Raw genomic sequence first — 25,836 nt, 5'->3', positions numbered from 1 at the left:
ATAGGAAGTATTACGCAATGATGGCGTAGACACCGGTACGCTGATCCCACCCACATTGCCAACAACGCATCGTCAACGGCAACGTCAACACCAACGTCACGACTCACACTTGCGAACGCCAACGTATCGGCAACCTGGCTCTGTCGCTGTACATCACGCACCCTCTCACCCATTCCGCGCAAGCATGGCGGACCGCTTTGCGGCTCTAGCCGGCTACGATGCCGGTTCCAACTACGACTCGACGGTCGAGCAGAGTCTAGCGGCTGCTGCTAGAGAAGATCTGCCCGGCCTCGAAACTGTTGCCAGCATCAACATCGACCTCCCACCGTCCAAACCGCTCAACAGCACATTCGGAAAATCCAAAAAGCCAAGTGCAGCGGCCGAGCGCGCGAGGAGGATCACTTCAGGCCCCATCGACCTCGCTGCTGCTCCCTCGGCTCGTTCACGCACTCCGCCTCCGCACGATTCATCCGCCACATCCTCGAACAAGGAGAACGCGCGTCACGATGAGCCTCCTTCCACGCAGCGCAAGCAGGACCAGCGAAGGCACTACGGCGTCCGCATCGCCGACGACGACACTTTCGAAGAGCTCGAGGACAGCCTGCAAAATGGACATCAGCAGGACGAACTCAAGCGCATGCAGCAAGACATGTCGCAGGGCGGCGATTCTCTGCTAGCTGCTTCCCCAGGAAACGACTCGGGTCAATGGGGTGCCCGTGCCATGCGAAGGCGTTCCGCTGCAGGCGTGTCTATGAAGTCGGCTCAGGAGAAGATCAACAGTCTCACGCAGGAGCGCGACGAGCTCAAGATTGTCGTCGATCTTTTGCGTGAAAAGGTCTCGCTCGATGACCGTCTCGCCGAGCTGATAGTGCTCAAGAAGGAGAAGCTCTCGTACACCAACAAGATGATCGCGCAGCAGGCCATGCTCAAGCAGCAGGATCGCGCCATCAAGGTGCTGCAGAAGGAGCAACAGCAATGGAAGGGCACCAATCCGGCCGAATACGAAAAGCGCATCGCCGAGCTTCAAGCCAAATTGCTCGCCGCCAACAACAAGGCCGAAGACGACAGACGCGAAAAGGTGCGTCTCCAGGACGAGCTCGACTTTGTCAAGCGCAGGGGCCCACCACCCGGCGACAGCAGCCGCGGTGGCGATGAGACCTCTGCCACGTCGCTCGGCGACTCAACGCGCCTACGCCAACGCATCGATGCGCTGCGCGACGAGCACGAGGACGAAAAGTACGAGCTGCGTAGAGAACGCGACGAGGTGCAGGAACAGCTCGAACTAGCCCGTGACGAGATTGACCGTCTGCGCTCGGACCAGCGACGCGCCTCTTCGCCTGGCGAGACGTCTCACTACCAGCGCAACATTGACGACCTCGAGCAGCAGCTTACGGCGCACAAGACCGAGAATGCCAAGATGCTCGAGCGCCATGCTCAATTGATGGCAGATATCGAGCAGCACAAGGACGAGGTGTACGAGCTGCGTTCGTCCGAAGAAGCACTTCAGCGGGAGCTCGATGTGGCGAATCAGAGGCTCGAGCATGCCAACATTACGCAGGAGGACGAGGCGGTGCGCTTTGTCGAGGCGGAGCGTCTGGCTGCAGAGCGGTTCCAGGATCAAATCGACAAGCTGCGTGACGAGCTCGCCTCGGCACAGCTTCAGATCGATGGCAAGGAAGCCGAGCTGGAAAGACTCGATGCCGAGTTGCAAGACGTCACCGCCAAGGTGGCCGACCTGGAGTACGAGCTGCGCCAAGCCGAGAACCTGCTGGAGGAGCAAAAGGTGCAACTCGAAGGCGTCGAAGCTGAAGCGGACGAGCTTGACCGCCAAGTGCAGGCCTTCAAGCAGGAAGCGGACGAACTGCGTGCGGAGACCGACGAGCTGCACAAGGAGCTGGACGCAAAAGACGCCGACCTTGCCGAGACCAACAAGGAGATGCAAGAAATGTCCAACCGCATGTTTGGCCTCGAGGAGGAGCTCGAAGCGCGCGCCGACGAGATCAAGCAGCTCGACGAGGAGATTGCCAAGGTCGAAGAGGCGCTGCAGCAGGCGAATGAGAAGCACGAGCGGTACACGGGCGTGTTGAAGGACAAGCTTGCCGCTACGACGCAGGAGCTGACTGGAACACAGGGCCAGCTGGAAGCGACGCTGGGCGAGCTCGACGCGATGCGCGATGAAGCCGACTCGTATGCGCGCGAGGTGGAGCAGCTGACGGCGGAACGCGCGCGCCTGGAGGAGCTCAACGCCAAATTGGACGCCAAGGTTTCCGACGTGGTCGAGGACCTCAAAGCCGAGGAGCGCGCGTTGGACGACGCGCACGCGGAATGGGAGCGCAAGCTGGAAGAGACAGAGGAGCGCATGGCGCGCGTGGTCCGCGACAAGGACGAAGCCATCCTCGCGCTGGAAAAGGAGCTCAACCAGATGGAAGACGACCTCGCCACGCGCAAGTCGGACGTGCAAACGCTCCAAGACGCACTGCGCGCCAAGGAGAACGAGTCGTTCCGCATGGGTCAGAGCTCGGCCAACGACAAGTACAGTCTGGAGCTCGAGATCGACCGGCTCAAGCGCGATCTCGCGCGCTGCGAAGATGACCTGGCACGCGCACGCAAGGAACTCGACCGCAAGGACGACGCGCTCCGGCAGAAGGAGGATTCGTTGGCGGCGCTGCATTCCGAGCTGCGCGAGGCGCAGGCCAAGCTCGCGAGCGAGATGCAAACGCACATGGGTCTAGCGGAGCGGTTCGAGGCGCAGCAGGGCGCGATCCGGGCGGAGCGCAAGGAGCTCGAGGCGGCTCGTGCGAAGGTGGAGCAGTTGGAGTACGAGTTGAACGATGGAGAGCGGGCGACGTTGCGGACGGAGCAGGCGACGAGGGATGCGCTCAACCAGCGCAACACGTTGCTCCTGACGATATACCAGCAGATGGGCAAGATCTTGGCGTCTTCCTCGAACGATGGGTCGTCGTCGACGCCTCGAAAGCGCGAGGCCGAGTTGAAGCCGTTTACCAACTTTGACGTGTTCCACTCGAGTCTGCTCGGCCGGCTGCGTCGGGTGTTTGACACACAGCTCGGGATCGATCAGAAAGCGAAAGAGCTGGAGAGCAAGCTGATGGAGAAATACACGGCGCTCAAGCGACAGCAAGACACGCGCTTCCGGCAGATCGACCGGTTCGAGGCGTCGGTCAAAGTGGCGGCGGACAAGCAGGGGCAGTGGCGCCAGCGGCTAGTCTCCAAACAGGCCGAGCTCGATGCGGTCAAGGCGACCAACGCTGAGCTGCTGCAGCAGATTTCGTCGCTCAAGACGCGCTCTTCGCTGTCGACGCCGGGAGACAACAACAAGCTTACCGCACTCACGACGCGCGCCAACACGGCCGAGCGCCGTCTGGCGACCGCGCTGACCCAGGCGTCGCAGGCCGAGGACCGGCTCGCCGAGGCCAAGACCAAGTACGGCGAGGGCGAGGGCAAGTGGGCGGCGCGCATCAAGGAGCTCGAGCTCAGGTGCAAGGCCGCCGAAGAGCGCGTCAAGCGTGAACGCCAGGGCGCCAAGGAGCGCGTCGCCGAGCTCGAGGAGATCCGGCGCAAGCTCGAGAAGGACCTCGACGCCGCCATGAAGCGCAACCGCCTCGTCGGCGAGCTGCAGGCAAATGTCAGGAACATCGACTGATCGATCCCACCACTTCTCGCGCCGCTCTCGTTGCATGGACCCACACCGTTGCTTTTCTCGTTCCGCCAAATGTATCTAGACCCGTCTTATGCTATGGATATGTATTTTTACCCACTACCAAACTGAGAGCGCCTTTCTGCTCGGAAGACGACTCCTGGCACCGTATCACGCTGATCAACGACGACACGTGTGTTTGACAGGTGCTTCGACGGCCCACCACAGCTGATAAGAAACTGTCCAGTTTTGCACAGCGTTCTTGTATACATAATACGCTTATGTGGAGTAATACGCTGCTTTGGCACAGTGGTTAGCGCGACGCCTTTACAAACATAACCGACAAACAAAAGAGGTGTTCCGGCGTAGGTCACAGGTTCGAACCCTGTAAGCAGCAATTTTTCCTGTGGCACTCAACACTTTTTTCTCTCTTTCTTTTCTCGTCTGGTTCTGCGAAGTCTCAGCCTCGAGCAGGAGCCCATCAGCCTCCCACCTTCAAAGAAAGAGTCGCAATCCAGATCGGTCCAGAAAAGCTCATTCTTCTCAGACCTCATCGCTTCACACCGCTTCACACCGCCCCCGCACCACTAGACATCGTAGCACTCGTTCGTACGCAAAGGCATCAAACTCAAAAGCGATCAATTTTTACGGTGCATTTGGTCGGAAAAAAACACTTCTCGATCAGGCGAGGATCAGAGTCGTCGGCGTCTCTGGCGGGAAGACCACAGCCAACTGCGTTGAGTGCTCATACGGCAACCATCCACAATGGGGCAGCTTATGCCTGGTAAGTGGAAGCCGAGACGTTACCACCACGGCCGGTCCAGTTGATGTGGATGTCCTGGCCCTCGGGGAGGGTGGCGCTGGCGTACTGGGGCAGCACACGGAAGGTGTGGGCACCAAAGTAGTCACGCTGGGCCTGGAGCAGGTTGGCGGGGAGCTGCTCGCGACGGTAGCCGTCAAAGAAGGCGAGAGCGGTCGAGAAGGCCGGGGTGGGGATACCCCACAGAATGGCCTGGGCGACCACACGACGCCAGCCCTCCTGAGCATTGTGGATGGCCTTGTTGAAGAAGTCGTCAAAGAGCAGGTTCTCCAGCTCGGGGTTCTTGCGGAAGGCGGCGGTGATGTCCTTGAGGAAGACGGAGCGGATGATGCATCCTCCACGCCACATGAGGGCGATCGAGGGGTTGTTGAGCTTCCAGTTGTACTCCTTGGCGGCCTCGCGCATGAGCATGAAGCCCTGGGCGTACGAGACAATCTTGGAGGCGTACAGGGCCTGCTCGAGGTCGGCGATGAACTGCTCCTTGTTGCCCTCGAAGGGCTTGATCTGGGGGCCACCGAGCAGCTTGGAGGCACGGGTACGCTCGCCCTTGAGCGACGAGAGGCAGCGGGCAAACACGGCCTCACCAATGAGGGTGACGGGCTGGCCAAGGTCGAGCGCGTTGATGGCGGTCCACTTGCCAGTACCCTTCTGTCCGGCCGAGTCGAGGATCTTGGTGAGGAGGGGGGTGCCGTCCTCGTCGTTGTACTTGAGAATGTCACGGGTGATCTCGATCAGGAACGAGTCGAGCACACCGGTGTTCCACTTGGTGAAGATGTCACCGATCTCGGCCTCCTTGAGGCCAAGGCCGTGCTTGAGGATGTCGTAGGCCTCGCAGATGAGCTGCATGTCACCATACTCGATACCGTTGTGCACCATCTTGACGTAGTGGCCGGCACCGGTCTGGCCGACCCAGTCACAGCAGGGCTCGCCATCGGACTGGGCAGCGGTCTTCTGGAAGATCTCCTTGATGTGGGGCCAGGCGGCGTCCGAACCACCGGGCATGAGCGAGGGGCCGTGACGGGCACCCTCCTCACCACCGGAGACACCCGAACCGACAAAGAGGATTCCCTTGGCCTCGAGCTCCTTGCAGCGGCGGATCGAGTCGGGGTAGTGCGAGTTACCACCGTCAATGATGATGTCGCCCTCCTCGAGGTGGGGGACGAGCTGCTCAATAAAGGCGTCGACGGCGGGACCGGCCTTGACGAGGAGGATCATCTTGCGGGGGCGCTTGAGCTTGGCAACAAACTCCTCGATGGACTTGGCGCCAACAACGTTGGTGCCTGCGAGATCGTCAATCGCCGGAGAGGTAAAAAGAGCCATCGAAAATCAGCAAGTTCGCGCCGGATCAAGCAAGGTAAGAGCGGAAAATTGGCCATAGACCGTAACGGGAGGAGAAGTGGATAGCAGAAGCAGCAGAAGCAGCAGAAGCGTCAGAAATACGTCCCCCTTGACCGAAATTCGACCGCAGGCAATCCTGAGGAGCCGCCAGACCAGGCCTGACAAACGCAGCTTCTTCGTGCGCTTTGTTCAAAGACGTAGCTATGGTTGGCCTCAAGAATCCGGAGAGAAGCTGAAACTTACCCTTGGCCTCGTTGGCAAGGAAGTCATCCACCTTGCTGGTGGTACGGTTGTAGGCGCAGACAGTGAATCCCTTGTCTGTAGATATTGAACCAAGATGAAGAAAAGGTTTGAAAACGGGTCAGTGTCATTCGTCTTTGGGCATCGGCCACAAGATCGCAAAGCAGCAGCGCAGCAGGTACCGCTCTCGCACTGCGGTGGCCTCTTTCGGAAACGTACCGTTCATGTTGAGGATCAAGTTCTGGCCCATGACGGCAAGGCCGATCAGGCCGATATCGGCGCTACAAGCGAATCAAACGTCAAAACGGATATCGAGTCAGCAACCAGCATCCTTTCGAGCGGGAGTAGCGACCTCCTCACCACGATGGTGAGCAAGGTGGAGACCTCATAGCAAGCCAGAGCTGGAAAGAGACAAGCAGAAGAAAACTTACACAGCTTGAGACGACATTGTGCGAGTGGTAAGCTGGGCGGCAAGCGATGAGATGCGAGTCCGGGCTATGGAGAGAATCCTTGCAACTTGCTAAAAAAGCAAAAGGGGCAAAGGACAGAGATGGAGAAGAGGATGGTTTAAGAGAGAAGGCAAGAAGCAAGCTTCGGTGACGAAGACTAAGACAGAGATGTGCGATGGTGTAAAAGCGACAGGATGTGCGCAGAGACAGCGTGCGAGCTTGGCTGCCTAACAATTGACTCTGCCTCAGAAGAAGAAAGCGGTCCGAGGGCGCGGGCTGACGAACGTCCACTGAGCAGGTGTGAAGCTGACAAGTGGAGAGCAGCTGAGCACAGTCACCCACCCATCTTTGCCTCATTTCTGACCGACCGAGCGCACGGACACGGACGAACTGCCGTATAGGTCCGTCCGCTCGCCCGCCCGAGATCGATTTTCAGCGCTGATTATTTCTTTGATTTTTTGGATCGCAAGTTTCCAGTTCCTTCTGCCTCGCCTTGGAAGAATGCAGACTCGACCACAGATGACAGTCAACCAGCAGCCGCGTTATCTAGTCGAAAAACCGGGCCCTCTGCGAAGACCATCCATCACCCTTTCAGCAACGAACGGTCCAACGAACTGTTATCAAATCGAATCAATTCAACCAGATAGATAAGTAGACGGCGGGCATCGTATTCGGACACCGCTCACCGTCTGGCATTGCCGGGAATTTCGAATCCTTCTTGCCCGGAGCAAGTGTTTGTGGCTGTAAGAGCCAGGAAGGGCAAGCGTAATCTGATGATCTCTGCCAAAGTCCGCGTTCCTCCCGAGCTCGACGTGCTCATCTGGCGGCAAGACGATGATGGGCTCCAAGCTGCGTCTCGCCTTCTTCGCTCGCTTATTCCCGAATATCCTCGTCTGAGTCCGGCTGTACATTTTCGGCTGGACGTGAACATCGCCGCCAAAATCACCCCCCAGAGAGGAAATGACACAGAGATGTCCGAGCTGCAACCGCGCGCTGAACTTGTCGTTACCCTGCAGATTCATCACCCATCTTCTTCCAATCTAAAGTGAGCCCTTGGTAAGGTGCAGAAGCTCGTCTGCGACGAAGTCCAAGTCGATGCCGGAGTCAGTGATGCCAGGCCAGTCCAGAGGACGCTTCAATCCAGAGAAGGGACGACTCGTTTGCAAACCGGTCCGGAGATCCTTCTCTGCGGCCGCGCTGTGACGAGTATGCAAGATGATGCTTTCTGATCGATCGATAATGCGTGATCAAAAGCCTGCGATTTTCATAGCTTTCTCGTTCAGTTCCTCAACTGGCAATGCTGGACGGCGCTCTAACAAGAATCGGGATTTTCGTCTCGACGACCGGACCGGCGTCCCCCACACGGTTCCGCAGGGTCGACTTGCTCCACGCCAGTCTTCTCTTTGAGCGCATGGGAAGACTCTCGCGTAGATCTTCGGCGGAGGCGACAAATAAGAGATGCTCTGGACCCTAGGCTGTCTGGGGAGATCTCCGGGACACTCTTGAGATCGCCGGTCTGCACGCAAAGTCTCTTCCCAGCCAAGCCCGGTCTATCGCAGCACAAACGCAAGCACAAGAATAAATACATTCCCGACGTGTCAATGAGGTACGGTGCTGATGCTAGACAAAAAGGAAAGCTGCTGAACATTAGTATACAGCGCATCGTTGTTGAGGTACGACGCTTTTTGGGTGGTGGTGGTCTCCAACAAGACCGAGTGCACGCAAGAGTGCGGAGGTTGGATGCAATCAGGTCGACTTGGACGTGACGCAGAGCAAGCCGATCGAGCCACCAAAGCCGAACGCAAGTGCAGTCTCCTGGTGCTGCAACGTTGCCAAACCTCGAACGGGGTGCAAGCGCGAGAATGACAGGACATCGTCGAATGACAAGTCCTGCGACCGTCTGTCAGCTCTTGGCCGCTGGTTTGACAGGTGAGGGCTAGCATGATCCGATTCGAGAAGTAGCGGGTGGCGTGGCACAATCAGTTCTCCACCACGTCCAAGCACCAGCTCTTCCCGTAGGTCCATAGCCCACCACTCCCATCGGCTCTGGCCCCAGCTACGTTGCGCTCGTCCGACGCCAAGGAGCAAGCTTCCCGCTCCCGAGGTAAAGCTTCCGCCCCGCTGGCACCGAACCCAGCCGAGCAGTCTCAGCTGGCGATCGTCTGCGTTATGGGTAGCATTGCTGGGCGGAGGCACATTCACAGAGACCGAAAGGCTTGAGGAGGCAGCTATCGACTGATTCGTGCTGCCTTCGCCAAGCCCACTGGTGCCGCTGCGATCGCGAAGGTGTGCACTTGCGCGACGCAGCCTCGACGCAGACCCGTGCGAAGACATGGGGTAGGACAGAGGATTCGCCAGATCCGCGGCTGGACTTGGCGGCGTCGAGACGTCTGCCCAGAAGCTGGCCGCATTGGAGCTCGAGCCGTTCGGAGTGCGGATGCGGAGCGGCGAGCTCGATGTGACTGCGCCCAAGTTGCTGTGCATCGATCCGCTCTTCTCCATCGCTGCTGCTGCTGCAGCTGTGGCTCCGGTCGAGATAAAGAGCAGAGATGCTCGGCCCGTCGTCTGTGCGATGAACGCGGGGGTACTTGCGTCGCCAGCGTCAATCGTCGACAGGCCAGTGACGCTCCCATCATCCAAGTCGACGCTGCTGATGCTTTCAGCAGTTTCAAAGTCGATCAGCTGCACTCTACCCTTAGCAAATCCGAGGAGGAGAGTGCTCTTGATGAGCGGCGTCTCCTGCCCCGACGGCGTTCGACTCAATACTTGGCAGAGCAGCGCCGAGCAGACGTGCCCTCGATTCTCGAGACCGAGTGTAAAGACCGTCTTGGCGCTGGCGCCTCCCGCTTCCACGGCTCTGATGTGAAACTGGCCGTCAGTGGTGGTGAACCCAATCAAAGGAGTTCGAGACATTGCTGAGCCGGAATGCGTGCTGATACCGTTGCTGCTGCTGGAATGATTGCTATGACCTGCGAGCACCGGCAAGGACCGCCAGCGCAGGCGAGAGTCGAGCTGAGTTCGCGAAGCTACCAGCTTGGCCTCTTTGCGGGCCACGTTCCACGCGCGGATGGTGCCGTCGCGTTGAGCCGAAAGTGCCACAACAGAGTCGAGCTTGTGCATTGAATCTTGATGCTGGAGCGTCAGGCTGGTGACGGCTGAGGCCGAACCATCTGCGAGGTGGTCCCAGATCGGCTCCAGAGTTTCGATTGAGAGGAACAAGACTCTGCCAGATGCATGTCCAACGGCCACCCAACCTGCTTTGGCTGACAGCGCAAATGCTGACACGGTGCTTTGATCAACCGAAAGTCCTGAACGCGCTCGCCCAATGCTGCTGCTTCGCACCGTATCTTGTTTTGCAGCACTGGCGCTATCAAGTCTCCATACGTGGATGCCACCGCCGTTATCGATCGAGGCTGCGAACCCGTCATCGTGTACGAGAAAGTCGATGTCGCAAGCATGAGCATTGGCGACGATGGCTGTCTTTGGCGTCAGAGACGGCGCTGGCGAGGAAGCGGTCGAGCTGTTCGAATCCTCGGAAGGATCCGCTTCGGACTTGTCTCGTTGCGCGTCTAGCAGCTCAGTATCTTTGAGCAGGTAAAGCAGCAGCAGCCAGAGCAAAGCTGTGGTTCCAGAAATGGGGAGGATGACGAGTTTAGCAAACCAGACGACGGCGCGGATGCGAGGACGGAACAGGGCCCAGCCCGCAAACGTGGCTTTGGACGGTGGAAGCTCTCCCTCGGTCGACGATCGAAGCGAGAGGATAGTCCATGGCTTGACGTCGAGACGCAGCTCTTGCGCGCCCATCGGATTGAGTGATGTCCACAAATCGGCGCTTGGTGACGAGGTCCACCACGGCAGCGAGGGATGCAGCTGGGTGTCGAGGTGTCCAAACGGATCGAAGGTGCTTGCCGAAGTCGGTGGCTGACGGACGGCATCCCATCCATCTGGAAGCACGTAGTTGGTTTGCTGCTGGCTGGGATATCCGGTGCCGTAGTAGAGATAGAGTCCGCCCATGTAGACCAGGATGAGGGTGAGACTGGCCGTTCTCGCGGTCCTCGCCTTCCACACCTTGGATAGTGCTGCAACGACAAGGTTGCCGGACAAGGAGTGAGCTCCTACGGCGCCGGTGCGTCTCTTGCCATCCGAATGAGAGTCGTAATCGGCATTCTCGCTGCCGCCGCTCTGGCCGTTCATGGTGCTGTCGTGCGAATGTGAACGCGGTTCCTGCTTTCTGCTGAGTCGGGTGCCTTGGGTTAGAAGGTCGGCCAGTTCGAGACGTTGCATGTCGATGCTGAGGACGGTGACGAAGAAGGTCATCTGCAGGAACCAGTCCATGATGAGGGAAAAGATTGCAAACACGCAGAACTCGCGCACCGCCCTCACGCCGATGAAGAGAGCGATGACGAGGAGGAGTAGGATGTCGGCGAGCGTAGTCAAGGTGATGGGAACGCCGACCTTGCCCAAGCCATGCGCGATGCGCGACGATACGGTGAGGGACAGCGGCGTGTCGACGATCGCCTTGGTGAGACTGTACATGTTCTCGGAGCCGACGACGACGATGACAAAGGGGAGCAGCTCCCATGGAACGAGGGTGAGTCGAATGCCGAGGAGCGCACAGATGCTGACACTCATGATCATGCTGATGATGAGCTGGGTGGTGCCGGTAAATGCAAGACCGAAGCGTGAATGTACTTTGCGCAACTTGACGAGGCCACGCGAGATGTAGATGATGACAAAGGCGTAGGCGGTCAAGAGGAAGACGTGGGTAGGCCTGCGCTTGGACCCGGGTGTATCCGGAGCAAACTGAAGCACGAGGCTGTGCGAGATGTTTTCTACTGATGGGATCAGACGCACCTGGCCTCCAGTGACCCGAGCAAGGAGCTTGTGCCAGCTGTCATCGCCCGCAGTGGTGCCGTCATCAGATGGGAGACTCGGTCGCGCGATGGACTGGGAGGCACGCGTTTGTGAGCACGAGTTCGGACCGTCGTCGCGGAGGAAGAAGGTGAAGGCGAGATACTCGGCTCGAGGCAGTCGCTTGAACAAATGCCATCGGCCCGCAAGTGTGGTGGAGGGAGACAGGGGCGCGCCTAATCTGGTCCGGTTGCGCGAGGATTGAGCGACAACGTGGGCGGGATCAGCGTCTTGGAGGATGGCCTGCGAGTCCATGTTCCAATACTCTAGCGGTGATAGTGTGAGACAAGCAGCAGGCTCAGTGTTCGCTGAGAGGGCCTTGCCAATAGATGCTGACCGGCCAGGAAAGGAACTGCGTGCTTGTATGCAGAACAGGCCTTGCTCAGGTGCGTCCTCGTCGACGTCCTTACGAATCTCTGACTCGATTGAACTTTGCAGCTGGAGTGCAGAATTGAGAATACGTTTCTCGAGAACGCCGAATCGAGGACCTCTGCCCGCCATCACGTCGTCTGTGGTGACAAAGACATGTTCGACGCGAATAGATTGGCAGCGCGGGCGCGAGAAAGCAGGTGCTGTAGCGTCGGTAGTCGATGGAGATTGACGTGCTCTTTGATCGAGGAGCACCTTGGCATCGCTGACGTCGATGGCTCGGAGGTCGCGTGCATCGTCCCAGATCATGCGGAGGTCGCTCAAGCTGTTGACATGCTTGCGGCCGCTGCTAGCAAACGAGTCCATGAAAGGGGTACTGAGCGATCTCCAGACACTCTTGGCATCGCCTCTGGACACGCCGGGGCCGCCTTTGGACGCCCAAAAGTAGATTCCGACTGCGGGATAGAAGAGCGAAGTGATGACGAGCGAACAGAGAAGCAAGGTCCGTATCTGGTGCTTGGAGATCCAGCGTCCATGACGCTGAAAGAGCGATTCGCCTTGAGATCGAAACTGGCGGACTAGAGGCAGTGAAGAGGCGGATGTTGAATGTGACCGCCTCGCTCTCCTCGCTGTGGTGGGCTTGCGAGCATGCCTGCGCGATGCTACTCGTAACCCATCTGGGGCCATATCGGCCGTGACGCCTTGGACGGTTGCGCCGCCGCTAATGCACCGTCCAGTGCCAAGGTGCAGCGCAACAGGAGCGGCCCTGCCGAAGGTTGTGGGTTGAAACGAGCAATGAAACCGAGTGTTGAACCAAGTTCCGTCACGCTTGTCTGTTCATAGGCGCGATTGAACAGGCATGATCCGAATCAAGGCGCTACCAGTGATGAACGAGCCTCCTGTGGGCTTTCAGGGACACCCTCAGCTTTGATCGAGGCGAGAGTGAGAGTCGAGTCGAAAGCGAGAGAGTAGGGCTGAGATGGCGATGAGCCAACAGGCTTTCGGGACGGCTGGAACGGCTGAAAGCGGCAAGGGTCCCGAGAACTTGTCTCTCACACACGGACTCGAAGCAAAATCAATTGAGCTCAAAAAATGTAGGGAGCAAAGCAGCCTGGCGACAATTCCTCCTCCCGTCGCACTGGTCGGCCAAAAAATGTCACCAGACGCTGCGAAATCGGTTCTGGGCTGTTTCGGAGCTCTTCTCGTACTGCTTTCCCATGAATGTGAAAAAAGCAGAGGATGCGCCTGAAATGAGCTCTCACGTTGGAATGCGATTGACTGCAAGGCGAGCTATCGGGGTCTGCCGTCCGTGAAGCAGCCAAAGCGTGCTATTGGAATGATGCGAAGAGGCAGCCAAAGCGAACCACTTCCATGGAGATCCAACTCAAAGCGGGAAGCCAGCCAGCCACTCGGGGCGCGTCAGAGTGCAAACAGAGCCAAGCCCATCTCTCAGCTGATTTTGAACGCAGCCGGAATTTCCAATTCCTGCTGCCGCCGAAGGGCCTCAGTAGCTAGCCCAGGCATGCGGCCCGAAGCGCCATCTCGGATGCAAGCCGTTGATGATACGTTCGACATCGGCTGCTGTGAGCACTTCTCTCTTTGTCACTAACGGCTAAACTCGGACGAGTATAAGCCACATACTTGCCGTCGTTCGACAGAGTTCGACAGTCCAGCAGTCACGTTGCACACTGTCGGTGACTGTATTTGCCCTTGAAGGTTGGCCCAAACGAACCCACTCGACTCTTACGTCCGCGCTCACACCTTTGACAGGACCGTCACGCACGGACGCAAGAAGAAATTCGCGACAAGCAACAGTCAGCTTGAGTCTTCCTTTCCTTTCCTTTCCTTTCCTTTTTGCTTTTGGGCCGGCTGATGCCTCCTCCACTTCGGCTTTATGTGCTCCCTCGGCAAACATTTCTTGCTAAAACTGCCCTACCGACGACCACGGCAATGCTTTTCGGTGCACAGCGTTGGGGACGCTCGCTCAAAACCTATAATAGCTTCTTCTTCGGCTCTTCCGTCTGAAGCAGTTTTACTCTTCCCATCATAATCGAGCGCCAACTGACCAGCACCTTTGAACCCATTATGTCTCTCCCTTCGAAAATGAAAGCCCTGGTCACCGTCGAGGGCCACACGACTCAGGTCCAGGAGGTGCCGCTCCCCTCGCTCGACAAAGACGAGATCCTCGTCCGCACGCTTGCCGTCACCATCAACCCCACCGACTGGAAGCATGTCGCCCTCATTTCCGAACCAGGCAGCATCGTTGGCTGTGACTTTGTCGGTATTGTCGAGCAGTTTGGTCCCGAAGTCCGAAACAAAACGCTCAAAAAAGGCGACCGCGTTGCAGGCTTCGTTCACGGTGGACGCAGTCCCGACCGCGGCAGCTTTGCTGAGTATCTCAAGACCAACAGTGAGATCGTTGCCACCATCCCCGATAATGTCGATGACTTGACCGCTGCCTCGCTCGGAATCGGCGGAGAGACGGCAGTCCAGGCGTTGTTCCACCGTCTGGCCCTGCCTGTCCCCGACTTCTCTAACGGGCCCATCAAGGTCACCGACGACGCACCCGAGATTCTCATCTGGTCCGGAAGCACCACTGTCGGCCAATGGGCCATCCAGCTCGCTCACGTCTCTGGATACAAAGTCATCACCACCGCCAGCCCCAAGAACCATGCTCTTCTGCGCGACCTCGGTGCCGACGACCTGTACGACTACCGCGACGAGACCACCCCGCAGAAAATCGCCGCCAAGTACCCCAACCTGAGCAAGGCGCTCGACTGCATCTCCGAAAACGGTACACAGCAGCTCTGTGTCAAGTCCCTCGGCCCCAAAGGCGGCGACGTCATTGTTCTCCTTAAGCCCGACAAGGAGGCCATCGAGCTGCGTAAGGGCGAGGTCAACATCATTCACACGCTCGCCTACACCGCTCTGGGACGTCCGTTCACTTACGGCAAAGCCGTGTATGACCAGGACCGCGTGAGCGCCGACTCAAACCTGATGAAGGAGTGGCTCAACGGCAAGGAGGGTCACTTTTACAAGCTGTTCCAGAAAGGCCTTCTCCGCGGCAACAGGATCAAGGAAATGTCCGGCGGACTCGAGAAGATCCCTGAAGGTCTCAAATACGTGCAGGAGGGCAAAGCCTCTGCCGAAAAGCTCACGTACCGGATCAGCTCGTAGGCTAGTTTGACATACTGTCGTCCTATGAGACGAAGACATCATTAAAAAAAAGGAGCAGCCCACAACGCCACCACAATGTCTTGTCTGCGAAACGTGTGATCAAGAAGTGAAAGGAACAACTTACATGAGGCGAAGAGGCGTGTCAACGAGTATGGCTCGTTGGAGCAAAGTGCGCGCTCGGCATCGCCTGATCGCTTCCTGAAGATTGTGAAGTTCGCGTCGCCAACTCTGCCTGCAACTGAGCCTGCGCTTGTTGGTCGATATCGTGAAGCAGCCCCGAGATCTTCTCGTAGAGTTTGCCCACCATGACTCCGTCACTAGACTGTCGTTGGACGATCTCGTTCTGCTGTTGAACAACCTCATCCAGCTTCTGTCGCAGTTCCTTGATCTCCTCCTTGTGCTTGCCCCTCTCCGACATCATCTGCGCGCTTTGTTCGTCGAACCTCTTGAGCAGTGTAGCCTCCATCTTGGCCAAAGCTTTGCGGTGGTAGTCGTCCTGCTTCGCCTGCTGCCTCTTGTGCTCTTCAGCCTGCTTCGCCAGCGCTGTGTTAATCTCTTCCACCTGGGACTGGATCATTCTTTGGTTCGACTGGCTAAAGATGCGCAGAATCTCGGTGATCACCCGCAGATTCATGCTGTCGAGCGCTCCAAGGCCCGCCGCCGAGGTATCAGGTGACGACCCTGCTGCCGGTGCTTTCGGACTGGAAGAGATTCCTGCAGCCACCACGCTTGTCGCCAGGGCTAAAGTGCCTTGTTCTTCTACCGGAGCTGCCGCTGCGGAGGGCGGACTGACATTCCGAGGTGTAGACGACGCAGGCGGGACAGCGTGGACGCCCGCAGGCGATGCGACAGGGACGGCCGCTGTCAGCAAGACGCGTTGAGCAACAGGTTCTGACCCAGATTCAGGCGTGAAGCCGCCATTTGGATTGGGCAAGACGGGAGGGGAATCGCTCGTGTTTGGTCGAGGGTTCGTGGCGACGATGGAAGGGTTGGGAGAGCTGGCATTGCTCGCTGAGCGAGCCAGTACCGGTGGGGTAGCCCGAACAGCTTTCGGTGTGGTCGGATGAATAGGCACACTGGTTGAAGACGAATTGGCCATAGCTGGTTTGCTGGGTGTTGCCTCGGAGGCGGCAGGAGCAATTAGGACCGGCGGCACAGGGCGTACCTTGCCCTCACGCAGCACGAACTTCCTGATACCGCTGGCCACCGTGGGTATCGAAGACGTCGCCTGTTCAGTTCCCTGTGACTCACCTGTGTCAACCGCAAGATTGCCTGGAAGTGCGGGCCGTGGCAACGGCACAGGCACTGGCACTGGCCTGCTCGCAGGAGATTCGATCGCCTCTGGAGTTCGTGGCACTTGTATAACGATGTCATCCTGATCCATGGGCTTTGACGTAGGAGAATCCAGCTTGGCCTTCTTGTTCGCTCGCGATCTTGGAGATGCAGCCGACGCGGGCTCTACCGTATCCTTTGGGCGCTTACGCGAGCTTGGCGTTGACGGCGGAGACGACGAAGCTGGCTCTGTAGTTGTCCTGGCCTTGTGCACCTTTGTTTTGGGGGGTCGTCTGACACCGAGCGTGCCTGTGAGGCCATGCGGATGCTTGTCCGTTATGTCGAGAAAACCGATGCGACATGATTCGTTGATCGGCCTACATTTCATCTTGGTTCTCGCCGCCTCAATGAGCGCAAAGTGGGCGCGCGCCTCTTCGCAAAATTCGAGTGGGTCCTGTTTCCACTCCTTGTAGTCGAGCGTGCTGAGCTTTTTGTGGTAGCCGTGAAATGGCTTTGGCTCGTTCTGGGCCAGAGTGTGCGCTGGATGGATGTAAAGCTTGTGGAGGAGGCATCCATGGCAGAACGATTGATTGCACGGCTTGCAATGGTACCGTTGCGACAGATCCACATTCGCATTGCAAATTTTGCACGGCGCCAGGTTTCCCTGCCAACCTGCAGTCTGCCGGAGCTTGTACAGGTTCATGGCGGCCATGAAACTGAACGGCCAGGAGCCTTTGCCCACGTCGTCCTCTTCTAACACCTGCACCGGCAGCAAGGGAGGTTCATCTTCCGCTTCGTCGTCAGAGGCGTTGGCTCTTTCGTTGATGGGCAAGGCGAGCGACGGGTCCGCCGACAGCAGGACCTGTGCTGCCTTGTTCCGGAACTGCAGACGTTCGCCAAAGCTGCGCCAATGCTGACGCGGCTGCAGCGCTTCCAGTGCGTTGGAACAACCACAGAGTCTTCCTTGACAATAGCACAAGGCGCACAACGTTTCGCCTTCTTGACACTCAAAATAACCATGCCAGACGTCAGCTCCACAGAAATCGCATTCGACGTAGCTGTCGTAGCCTCCTTCCAACTTTATCTCGCGCCAATCGGGAACAAACACGTCGGACAGGATAGCGTCGTACATCTTGAGGAGAGCACGAAGATCGCGAATCGAAACCGTTGAGATCTCGTGGCTCTTGGCGAAATCAGCCTCGACTTGCCCGGTGTACGCGAGGAGCATTTCTTCGATCACCGGCTTGATGTGGTAGGTCTCTACGCGGCACATGCGCTGATACAGAGGGAGGTCGTTGAGCAGAGCGCTCCCGAGCGTGTCGATGGTCAAACGGGACCAGGCCGCTTTGAGGGTGCGGCCACCCAGGTTGATAACCATGTGCGATGCACGCGCCGGGATTAGTACGAGGTCGCCAACCCGCTGTTTCCAACAAGAGACCGGGAAGGGCGCATCGCGGAGCTCGTTGGGATGCGGAGCATATCCTTCAGAATAAGGATCGCCGCCTTTGGTTTCAATGTATCGATCTACGGCGTCGGCATCCTCGGGATGGGTGATCATCCACATCGCTGAAGCTTCGGGATCGCTCCAGACCATGAGGTTCTGCCCTAGACTCGAGCACAGGTCTCGGTGCAGAGGCGTGCAGGTTTGGCCTGGGCCATAGTAGCACATCTGGGTGACGGACCGCGCTCTGTCGCGGAGCGATGCAGATGCGTCCTGTTCGCCATGATATCCGAGGCGTGGATGCACCAGCTTGACCAGAGCCTGACTCCACTCTTGAGGACAGGGCAGATCCTTCCCGTAGAGCTTCTCCAGTTGCTCCGGAGGGTAAGTCCTTTGGCTAACACAGCGTGCCATGAAGGCATGCAAAGGGAGAGCTTGGTCAGTCCAGTCGGTCAGATTCCGGAGAAGCACTGTATGGCCGTCTGCTTCCACACCGGGTTGGAGAGACTCATACTTTTGTGGACTGAACAGGTCCGAGGTCCATGCGGGGCATTTGTCCAGGTCCGAAATGACTAAAGGCTCGCCTTGCTGTTCGACTATCGAAATTATGTGCTCTTCGAGCTCCTCAACGGAGATTTCGAGGCAGCTAATAAACGAGATCGGCTTGAAATTTTCAGTGTCGCTGACCAGTGACTCGTAGTCAACTGGCTCGGACGAGGTCAGGAAGCTCCCACGAAGGCCCAGCAGCAACTTCGGATCAACAGCATTGTTCGGAGAGCTTGCGGCGGGGGGGCTCGTTCTGGCGAGACTTTTCTTCGAATCGCTCGATGGAGCAGCATTCTCCTGAACTGGATTTGTAGTAGTCTGCTCGGAAGCATCGAGGCTCGAACTGCCATCGAGCGGAATGACAGGCTGCGCTGCAACTTGCGAAGACGGATCAAAGATGTCTGGGGGGCCAACCGGCATTCGAGTCTGGAGCACATGCGAGTTCGTTGCAGGTTGTGCCAGCGGCTGTTCCGGCTCCGCTATCGTTTTCGTCAAAGCGACGACCTGGATACCTCGAGGGCTCTGCAATGAGAGTGACCTTGCAACTTGGGGCGATGCCAGATCTGTGGGGTTGACGTTGGGCACTGGAGGCACCCGCGGGGGCTGCTTTGGAGATTCGTGGCCATTGGGCGAAGCTGGTCGTAGAGGTGAGTAGGTAGCCGAAGCTATTTCTGCTTGTGATGGCGTCCGCAAGCCTTGCGAGGAAGTCGTCCTCGCTATCATGCGTGGTGACTGTGTAGGTAGTACGTCGCTAGCATTGGGTGTTTGCTGAGGCGATCCTTTAACACCATTGCTAGCGGATGGCAGTGCAGGTACGGCATTTGATCGTGGAGACTGCAAGGTCGAGGCGTGAGTTGAATGGCTGTGCGAGACAGACTTGTTCTGGATATGGAAAGGAGCTTCCATACTCGACTGCAGACCGGTTGGCGCGACAATCCGCTGTAGCGGCTGCGAAGCAGACAGAGGCTTGGGCGACCGGCCAGTTTCGTGTAACGGCTGCGAAGCGCATCCTGAGAAGGTCGCATTGGCAACGTCTCCTCGCTCCAAACCAGGCGAGGATTCTTGTTGGAGAATGCTCTGCGAAACAGGTCGGTTCGCGAAGCGATTGAGGGAGCCACTGGCAGAACGAGGATTGACCTGTGGGGTCGATCGGGATGGCTGAGGCTGACTTTGAAGACTATTTGATGGAGAGGAGGTGCACGCACTTGAGCTGTTTGATGGAGAGGAGGTGTATGCACTTGAGCCGGTGCTCGACATGCTGCCAGACGACGAGGACGGAATGGAGCCCAGCGTCGTTGCCGAGGAGGATGGCATCGAAGCGAGCGCCCGAGGGGGTGCCGGCAGAGTGGCGATGGCGGAAAGCGTCGCTGAATCGGGACTTTGGCGTGGAGGAGCAGGAGCCGAAGCGCGTGGTCGCGGATCGACAGGAGTTTGGGTGGGCATGTGCGTCTGCTGCGTCTGCTGTTGCTGCGGCAAGCTCGCAGACGCGAGTGTGAGGGACGCTCGAGTGGCCGTCACGGCCAAGTATGGCTTGTGAAGGTCGGACATTGCAATGTGCGCTACACTCGACTTTTGTATTAATATTCTTTTACAAGGGCCCAGGATCGCTCGACGGTTGGGCCGCAGACAGGACAGGACCCCAATGGAAGGAGGCGAGCAGAGCAGCAGAAGACCCGGGTGACCTTTAAGGAGTAGATTGGCGCCGGATGCTGGTTCCTTGTACACCAAGAACGGCGAGGGGACAGGATCGATGGATGGGTCTTCGCCTGCCGGTCAATGACAGAACGTACAGGCGCGTGGATATTTTCAGCACGGCAATGTGCGAAGGAGGCGACCTTCGGGAAAAAAAAGAACGAGAAGTTGGGCGGCGTTGAACCGCAAGGAGCTTCCGATCACTCGCTCAAGCCTGAGCGCCACTGTCGTGTATCGTATGCTGCAGAAAAACGCGCTTTCCTGCTGGCTTGAAGAGGTCCTAGCGTCGGGTTTGAAGAAGCCTGCGAGGACTAATCGACCTGAATCTTTCAGTTTGGAACGTGACAGACTGAATGAACCGGGCGGACAGGTGGTCTTCAGGGTGGCCGGAGGAATGTGCGGAGTGCGCGATCGAGACGTTGAAGCTGAGGAGAATACAGTGCTTTGGCATTCGGCGACCTTGAAGGAACCCGAAGCCTTGAGGGTGAAGCAGGGATGGCTGCGCAGTGGGCGACGTGGTAGGCAGTGTCCGACAGCACGACTTGACTTGGATGCGATCCAAGCCCTGGAAGTAGCCGCGAACAGCGACGAGTGTGGGTCTTGAGTGCGGAACACCAGATTTCGGGCGGAAATGAGGCGAGCTTGCAGCGTCTTGCTTCGTGGGAAGAACACTCTGCGACCGCAGCAACGCACAGGCTCAAGGTTGGAGCAATCGCGGACTTGCGAGACCGAGCCAATGCTGATGGCGGTCCGAGGGTCGCAGAGCGTGAGGAACCTGTGAAGCGTGTGTAGAGCGGATTGTTGGGCGAGCGATGAGAAGATCAAGGTCGAGCTGCGGATGCACCAAGAGCAGAGACGAGACCAGGGACGATCACCATCCCATCTCATCGTATGCAGACGGCATACAGTGCAGGCGATGCCTTTTCTTAAGGAGGCTGGACCCTGCCAAAGGATTTATCTAGGTATTATATTTAAATAGTATTTTAACTATACTTAGTTCTCAATGCATCATCGCTTCCGACTGCTGGCATCGCTTGTTCATCTACGATCCGTGCGTTCATCGCAGACGCAAATGGGCTTGGTCATCGCTCGGTCATCGTATTGTCCCACCGGCGGTGTTTCCGCACCTATTTACAGGACAAGCAGGGGTCAAAAGCGAAGCATTGAGGCAGCGGGAATCAGGTGCGTGCCAACTCACCTGAAAATATTCACCTTCGTATCGCGGTGAGCAAGGGGCAGGTGATCAAACATAAAACTAATGCAGACCGAAGATGAAATAGCACCAAAAAAAGAGGAAACGAAAAAAGGGCGACCAAGGAAAGAGAGGCAATTTTGAAACAGTATTGTGTGACATCACACGTCGACGATCTTTGACCATCGACGTTTGGCTTCTGCTAGTGTCAACTTGCCCCATTCCTTACCCTCATTTCCCGTCTGATCTCATTCTCTATAACGGGAATGTCCTGTGACTAGTAGTGATGGTGTAGATTTCGGCCTGTTCCGCCATGCAAACACAGTCGGAAAGGCCGACATGCTGAGCTGCTGCGGATCCGTTGGAGGGGAGATCGTGGCTCAGCACGTCGGCTGTGCGCAGTGATTCGATTACCTGCCACAGTCTGAACAGAGAGGGGGCTGAGTTCAAGAGAATACAGCTGAGAGAAAGCTCTGCTGCGGACGTCTTCAGATTAACCATCATCGCTCTACGTTTTCTGCACTCGAGATGACGTCGACTGTCCCTGACTGCACACCTACCTTCCTCGACCACGTACACTGTTGTGTTTGTCATCGAAGCCTAATTCCCGTCTCCGATGGCACAGCACCGGTCCGTAGCTCGGAAGTGGTAGCTGAAGATCCTTTTTGGATTGGCGAGGTCAGTCGTATGAGCCACAGTGGTCGGCTTTGGGGAGTCACAGTCGATCCTGACGACGTTCTCTAACATGCTTCTTCATCTTTTCATTGTATTGGGAAATCAGTGCTTCCATATTCTCTGTCATAGAGAGATCAATGGTATGTATACGATCCATTCGCTCCTATTTGCTCCCATTCTCTCGACCTTGGCCTGACGGCGCTTTATCGGTGTTCGGTGCTTGGACAGGAGGACAAGCTCGAGACCACAAGCCAATTCCGAATGAGGTTCAAGCTTCCTGCCCAAAATGCTCGAACACCGTCTATATGGTGCAGCTTCAGTTGGATGAGGTAAATTAGACCGTTAGATAGATACGCCCTTGGTGGTCTGCACTCAGCTCAAGAACTGAAACAAGTCGGCATCGTTGCGCCCTTCTTAGCAGTTGCCAGCTCCTGCACAACGCTTCTTGCAACCATTCGAAACCTCACTGAGCGAGCTGATGGACACGCATCGTGTGAGTTCTCCCCCCGGAGACAAGTGCAATCTAACGAAACAAGCTAACCATTTCAAAGTATCGGTGAGCGACCGATGAACAGTTCCAGGTAAGCTTCGCGAGCCACATCTCACAGAAGCGCACTTCGTTGCCATTCAACTCACGAAATGCTTTCGCCAATGAAATGTAGTTCAAGCACATGTCGGAATCGATAAGGGAAGTCCACTCCCACAATACGAGCGCGATACGTTGACAGCTCATCAGCTGACGAGATGTATTTGCTCCCTGGCCTCATTCGGTTTTCCTTCGGTGGTTTGCAGTCTTCTCAAAGGAAAAGTCTTCGAGCAAAGACAGCTGCTCGCTCGCGTCAAGCAAGATTTGGCTCATGCCTGGCAAGTGCAAAGGTAAGCAGCTTCGAAACCAAGTGTCCCGCGACGAGCAAGGACCGGTCCCTTTCCCCCTTTGTATATGCACAGAGACATCTTCGTTCCCAGAGCCAGGATTACGACTGACATTCCGTACCAAACTGTGCTTTGTTGCACACAGGGAGCTGGAAGAGGTGCGCAAGGAGAACTCTGCTTTGAAGCAAGACATCCAGGCCTTGCGGTCGCTGCCCGTTAAGATAGAGGCCCCTAGCGCTTTCCGTAGGTCCACGTGAGTCTAAGCCATACAGATCAGAGCCTGACAGCGCTTCGATTTGCACCTAGCTCAGCATGCTGACTTCCTGTTTCCTGCAGAGACAGGGTCCATAATCCTTGTGACGGCAGAACCCCGACCGATCAAGGGTTTCCGTTGCCGCCTTCCAGACCTACAACATTTCAAAAGCCGAGACCAGCCAGCCGACACCCACCTTTTCAAGCTCAAGCCCGACCCGCTCTCGCCTCTTTGCTCGTGCGTAGTCACGATCGCGAGCCACAGAGCTCCGGGTAAGCAGCACAGCACAAGAAGGCCCTTCAGACGAGACGGCAAGAAAGTCCTCACAGGTCTCAGCACTGACATCGGAAGTTTCTTCCTACTGCACAGTCCACAAACGCGGCCCTCTACATGCGGATCTGATGTCTTTGCTTTCAAGCCACCGCCGGTTTCGTTTCGAATCATACCTCCAAGCACCTTGGCGATAAGGTCTGCGGGTACAGGTGAGTCGCGATGCTCCAGACGGCGTTATGCTACTACGCGCGATCCAATTCCTGATTGTAGCTGACATTCAGCCTCGATCCGATGTCCTTCGCTCGAACACAAGACTTGGCTGGAACCGCGGACGAAGTAGAACCTCTTCAAATCCAGTCAGCTGCCCTACCTTCCTCGCATCATCACCCTTGGCGGACGCTACTTCAAGAAGCACACAGTCCACAGAAGCGACTCATCAAATCTCGGCAGCATTCTCTCCAGCGTCACTCGTCGCATGGTACACCTCCTTATCAGCACACTCGTTCAACCTTCCGAGCAACAGCTGTAAACCCGCTGCAAGCCCGCCGCTCCGAACATTTGGCTAGGACCGAGGATCAGCTCTCGCATCGCTTCCAGACACATCCAGCACAGTCATCAGCCCCAACGGGCATTCTTTCAAGGGAGGGCTCCACTTCAAGCTCGCCCCCTGCAGGGCGGCGACAGAACGATCACTCTAACGACGCTCAGGCCGGTACAGACGACGTGGCAATGATGTAGCTGAGTGGAACGATGCTTGCGACTGAGATTTCTGGGGCGATGGCAGGCATATAAGCAGGCGAGGAGAAACGACAAGTGACGGTTCCTTGATGAAGATGCGATGCATGACGAACAACAGCACCAATCTTGAAATCTTCCGTGCCTCTAGTCCTCCTTGTCTGATCTGACTCCAGATGTGAACCGAATCGTGTCTGAGCAGCCTCATCAGACCCAAAGACCAGAGCATGCGATCCTACAATGTCCATCAATCAGAATCAATTTCGATGACATCACGTTTGCTATCTTTGCTGTCGTTGAGGCTGCGAGCGTCCGAACTCGATGGTGTGGCATACCGACTGCTTCGCGAGCTTTCGCCCAGCACGCGTCCTCCACCCAATGTGAAACCGGTCGCCCTCGTCGGCGCTTCGCTAGTCGGTCTGCTGCTCTGCGACTCTTGCGGCTTGGGACGCGGCGCACGACCAGACAAGGTGGTTCCGGAGCCTGCAAAGGTCTCTGTGGGGTTGTCCTTGGCAGCATCGTCGGGTTTGCCACCGACAGGAATCACTTCGTAGCCAAAGAAAAGTTTTCCAAAGGGCAAGTTGAGTGCGGCCGGGATCTTTTTCTCTGTGAGTTGCGTGTCATTGGTGACGATGCGCGGCAAATCGGTACGTCGGACTATACTGAATGGATCCAGCTGCTCGATCTGACGCTCCTTCTTCCCTTTACTCTTCTTGCCGCTGAGGGTTTGGCCCGAACCACGGAACGGTCCAGCGGGGGTAGCCACGCCAGACCCGCCTGCAGCGCTTGTTCCGGCGAGCGAGCCAGGTGTCGATGTGCGCGTGGGTGGGATCGAGTCTGTGCGGGAACTGTCAATGTTGAGCTTGGACGCCATGGTGGGGGGTGGAGGACGTGGCTGCGGCGTCGGCTCTACATATCCTTTGGGGGGCGCAAAGTCGACCTCGAGATCAGTCTCGATGATCGAAATGCCATCCGCGTTGGGTGTGATCTCCATGATGAGGATCTCGAACGTGAGACAGTTATAGCTGATCTCGACGATATCGCCTGGCGTAAGCGCCGAAAAGTTGCGGAACGCCTGCTCGAGCACCGCTTTTGGATCGCTGATCTCGAGAAAGTCGACCGTCTGTGGCTGGATTTTGACCATCCTGCCCTTAGGAAGCGTGGCGCCAGTGAGCCGGATCGGATCGCCTTCCGCAAGACCCAGCGTCCGCATCATCCATGCGGGAAGATGCACATTTCCCTCGTCAGCGATGAACTCGAGCACGCCGGCATGCGTGCGTCGAGGCTCGGATGCGCCTACGCTACGCAGCTCAAAGAACCACGGCGATTCGATCTCGAGGTTGGTGAGATGCGCCAGTGCCGAGGGAGGCATGATGATCTTGCCTCCGTAGCTGACGTTGAGACGCTCCTTGCCCGGCAGCATGGCCATGCTGTATGCTTTGAAGTATTCATCGTACGCTCGCGGTGGCCTTGGAAAGCGTGGATCCATGCCATTTTGCATGAAGCGGGCGAAGCCGCCATCTATGCCGCCGAACATCGACATGTCGGATGTGTATGCCGCTCAGCCGCAGCGATGCTTGTGTGTGGAAAGGAAGTGTGCCTTTGTAGAGGTTTACGTCCTTTCTTCAGAGATGTTTGACTGCTTGCACGGATCTGAAGCGTTCACAGTGAGGGTCGTTCTCGAAAGGGGAGTCGGTGACGGGGTTCTACTGGACTCGATGGGCGATGGATGGACTTAGCGGTAAAGCGAATAATGCGATGCGAATTTGCGACTTGCTGACGAGATAACCGAAGTGCGATAGATAGTTCCACTGAGATGGCGAGAGCGAAATGTGAGCCGGTCGATGTAAACAAGCGGATGATTGAAGAAGACGGAGATGATGATGAAGAGCGGAGGCAATTTGCGGTCCCAGCGTCGTCGTCAA

At 57.2% G+C, this 25,836-nt stretch overlaps 7 protein-coding genes across 7 annotated transcripts; 3 read left to right on the top strand and 4 right to left on the bottom strand.

Annotated features, from left to right (window-relative positions):
• Nucleotides 1–184: 184 nt before the first annotated feature.
• On the top strand, nt 185–3,661 carry EX895_005232 (uncharacterized protein; the record flags this gene model as incomplete). The annotated part of the gene is made up of 1 exon (XM_029885825.1): nt 185–3,661. The coding sequence occupies one exon, from the start codon at nt 185–187 to the stop codon at nt 3,659–3,661; it is 3,477 nt and encodes a 1,158-aa protein (XP_029737677.1).
• Nucleotides 3,662–4,430: 769 nt separating this feature from the next.
• On the bottom strand, nt 4,431–6,501 carry EX895_005231 (uncharacterized protein; the record flags this gene model as incomplete). Its single annotated transcript, XM_029885824.1, has 4 exons — nt 4,431–5,755; nt 6,057–6,131; nt 6,273–6,334; nt 6,485–6,501. 4 exons carry the CDS (start codon nt 6,499–6,501, stop codon nt 4,431–4,433), a joined length of 1,479 nt encoding a protein of 492 aa, XP_029737676.1.
• A 1,747-nt stretch (nt 6,502–8,248) lies between these two features.
• EX895_005230 (uncharacterized protein) lies at nt 8,249–12,469 on the bottom strand (the record flags this gene model as incomplete). Its single annotated transcript, XM_029885823.1, has 1 exon — nt 8,249–12,469. The coding sequence occupies one exon, from the start codon at nt 12,467–12,469 to the stop codon at nt 8,249–8,251; it is 4,221 nt and encodes a 1,406-aa protein (XP_029737675.1).
• Nucleotides 12,470–13,867: 1,398 nt separating this feature from the next.
• Nucleotides 13,868–14,959, top strand: EX895_005229 (uncharacterized protein; the record flags this gene model as incomplete). Its single annotated transcript, XM_029885822.1, has 1 exon — nt 13,868–14,959. One exon carries the CDS (start codon nt 13,868–13,870, stop codon nt 14,957–14,959), a length of 1,092 nt encoding a protein of 363 aa, XP_029737674.1.
• Nucleotides 14,960–15,101: 142 nt separating this feature from the next.
• On the bottom strand, nt 15,102–19,766 carry EX895_005228 (uncharacterized protein; the record flags this gene model as incomplete). The annotated part of the gene is made up of 1 exon (XM_029885821.1): nt 15,102–19,766. The coding sequence occupies one exon, from the start codon at nt 19,764–19,766 to the stop codon at nt 15,102–15,104; it is 4,665 nt and encodes a 1,554-aa protein (XP_029737673.1).
• Nucleotides 19,767–22,344: 2,578 nt separating this feature from the next.
• On the top strand, nt 22,345–23,305 carry EX895_005227 (uncharacterized protein; the record flags this gene model as incomplete). Its single annotated transcript, XM_029885820.1, has 6 exons — nt 22,345–22,358; nt 22,570–22,653; nt 22,796–22,903; nt 22,987–22,993; nt 23,149–23,175; nt 23,273–23,305. 6 exons carry the CDS (start codon nt 22,345–22,347, stop codon nt 23,303–23,305), a joined length of 273 nt encoding a protein of 90 aa, XP_029737672.1.
• An 853-nt stretch (nt 23,306–24,158) lies between these two features.
• On the bottom strand, nt 24,159–25,454 carry EX895_005226 (uncharacterized protein; the record flags this gene model as incomplete). Its single annotated transcript, XM_029885819.1, has 1 exon — nt 24,159–25,454. The coding sequence occupies one exon, from the start codon at nt 25,452–25,454 to the stop codon at nt 24,159–24,161; it is 1,296 nt and encodes a 431-aa protein (XP_029737671.1).
• Nucleotides 25,455–25,836: the final 382 nt, after the last annotated feature.

Source organism: Sporisorium graminicola, chromosome SGRAM_6, assembly GCF_005498985.1.
Source record: "Sporisorium graminicola strain CBS 10092 chromosome SGRAM_6, whole genome shotgun sequence".
Lineage (NCBI taxonomy): Eukaryota > Fungi > Basidiomycota > Ustilaginomycetes > Ustilaginales > Ustilaginaceae > Sporisorium > Sporisorium graminicola.
The sequence above is the reverse complement of the archived record's forward strand: the minus strand, read 5'-3'. Positions and strand labels throughout refer to the sequence as shown.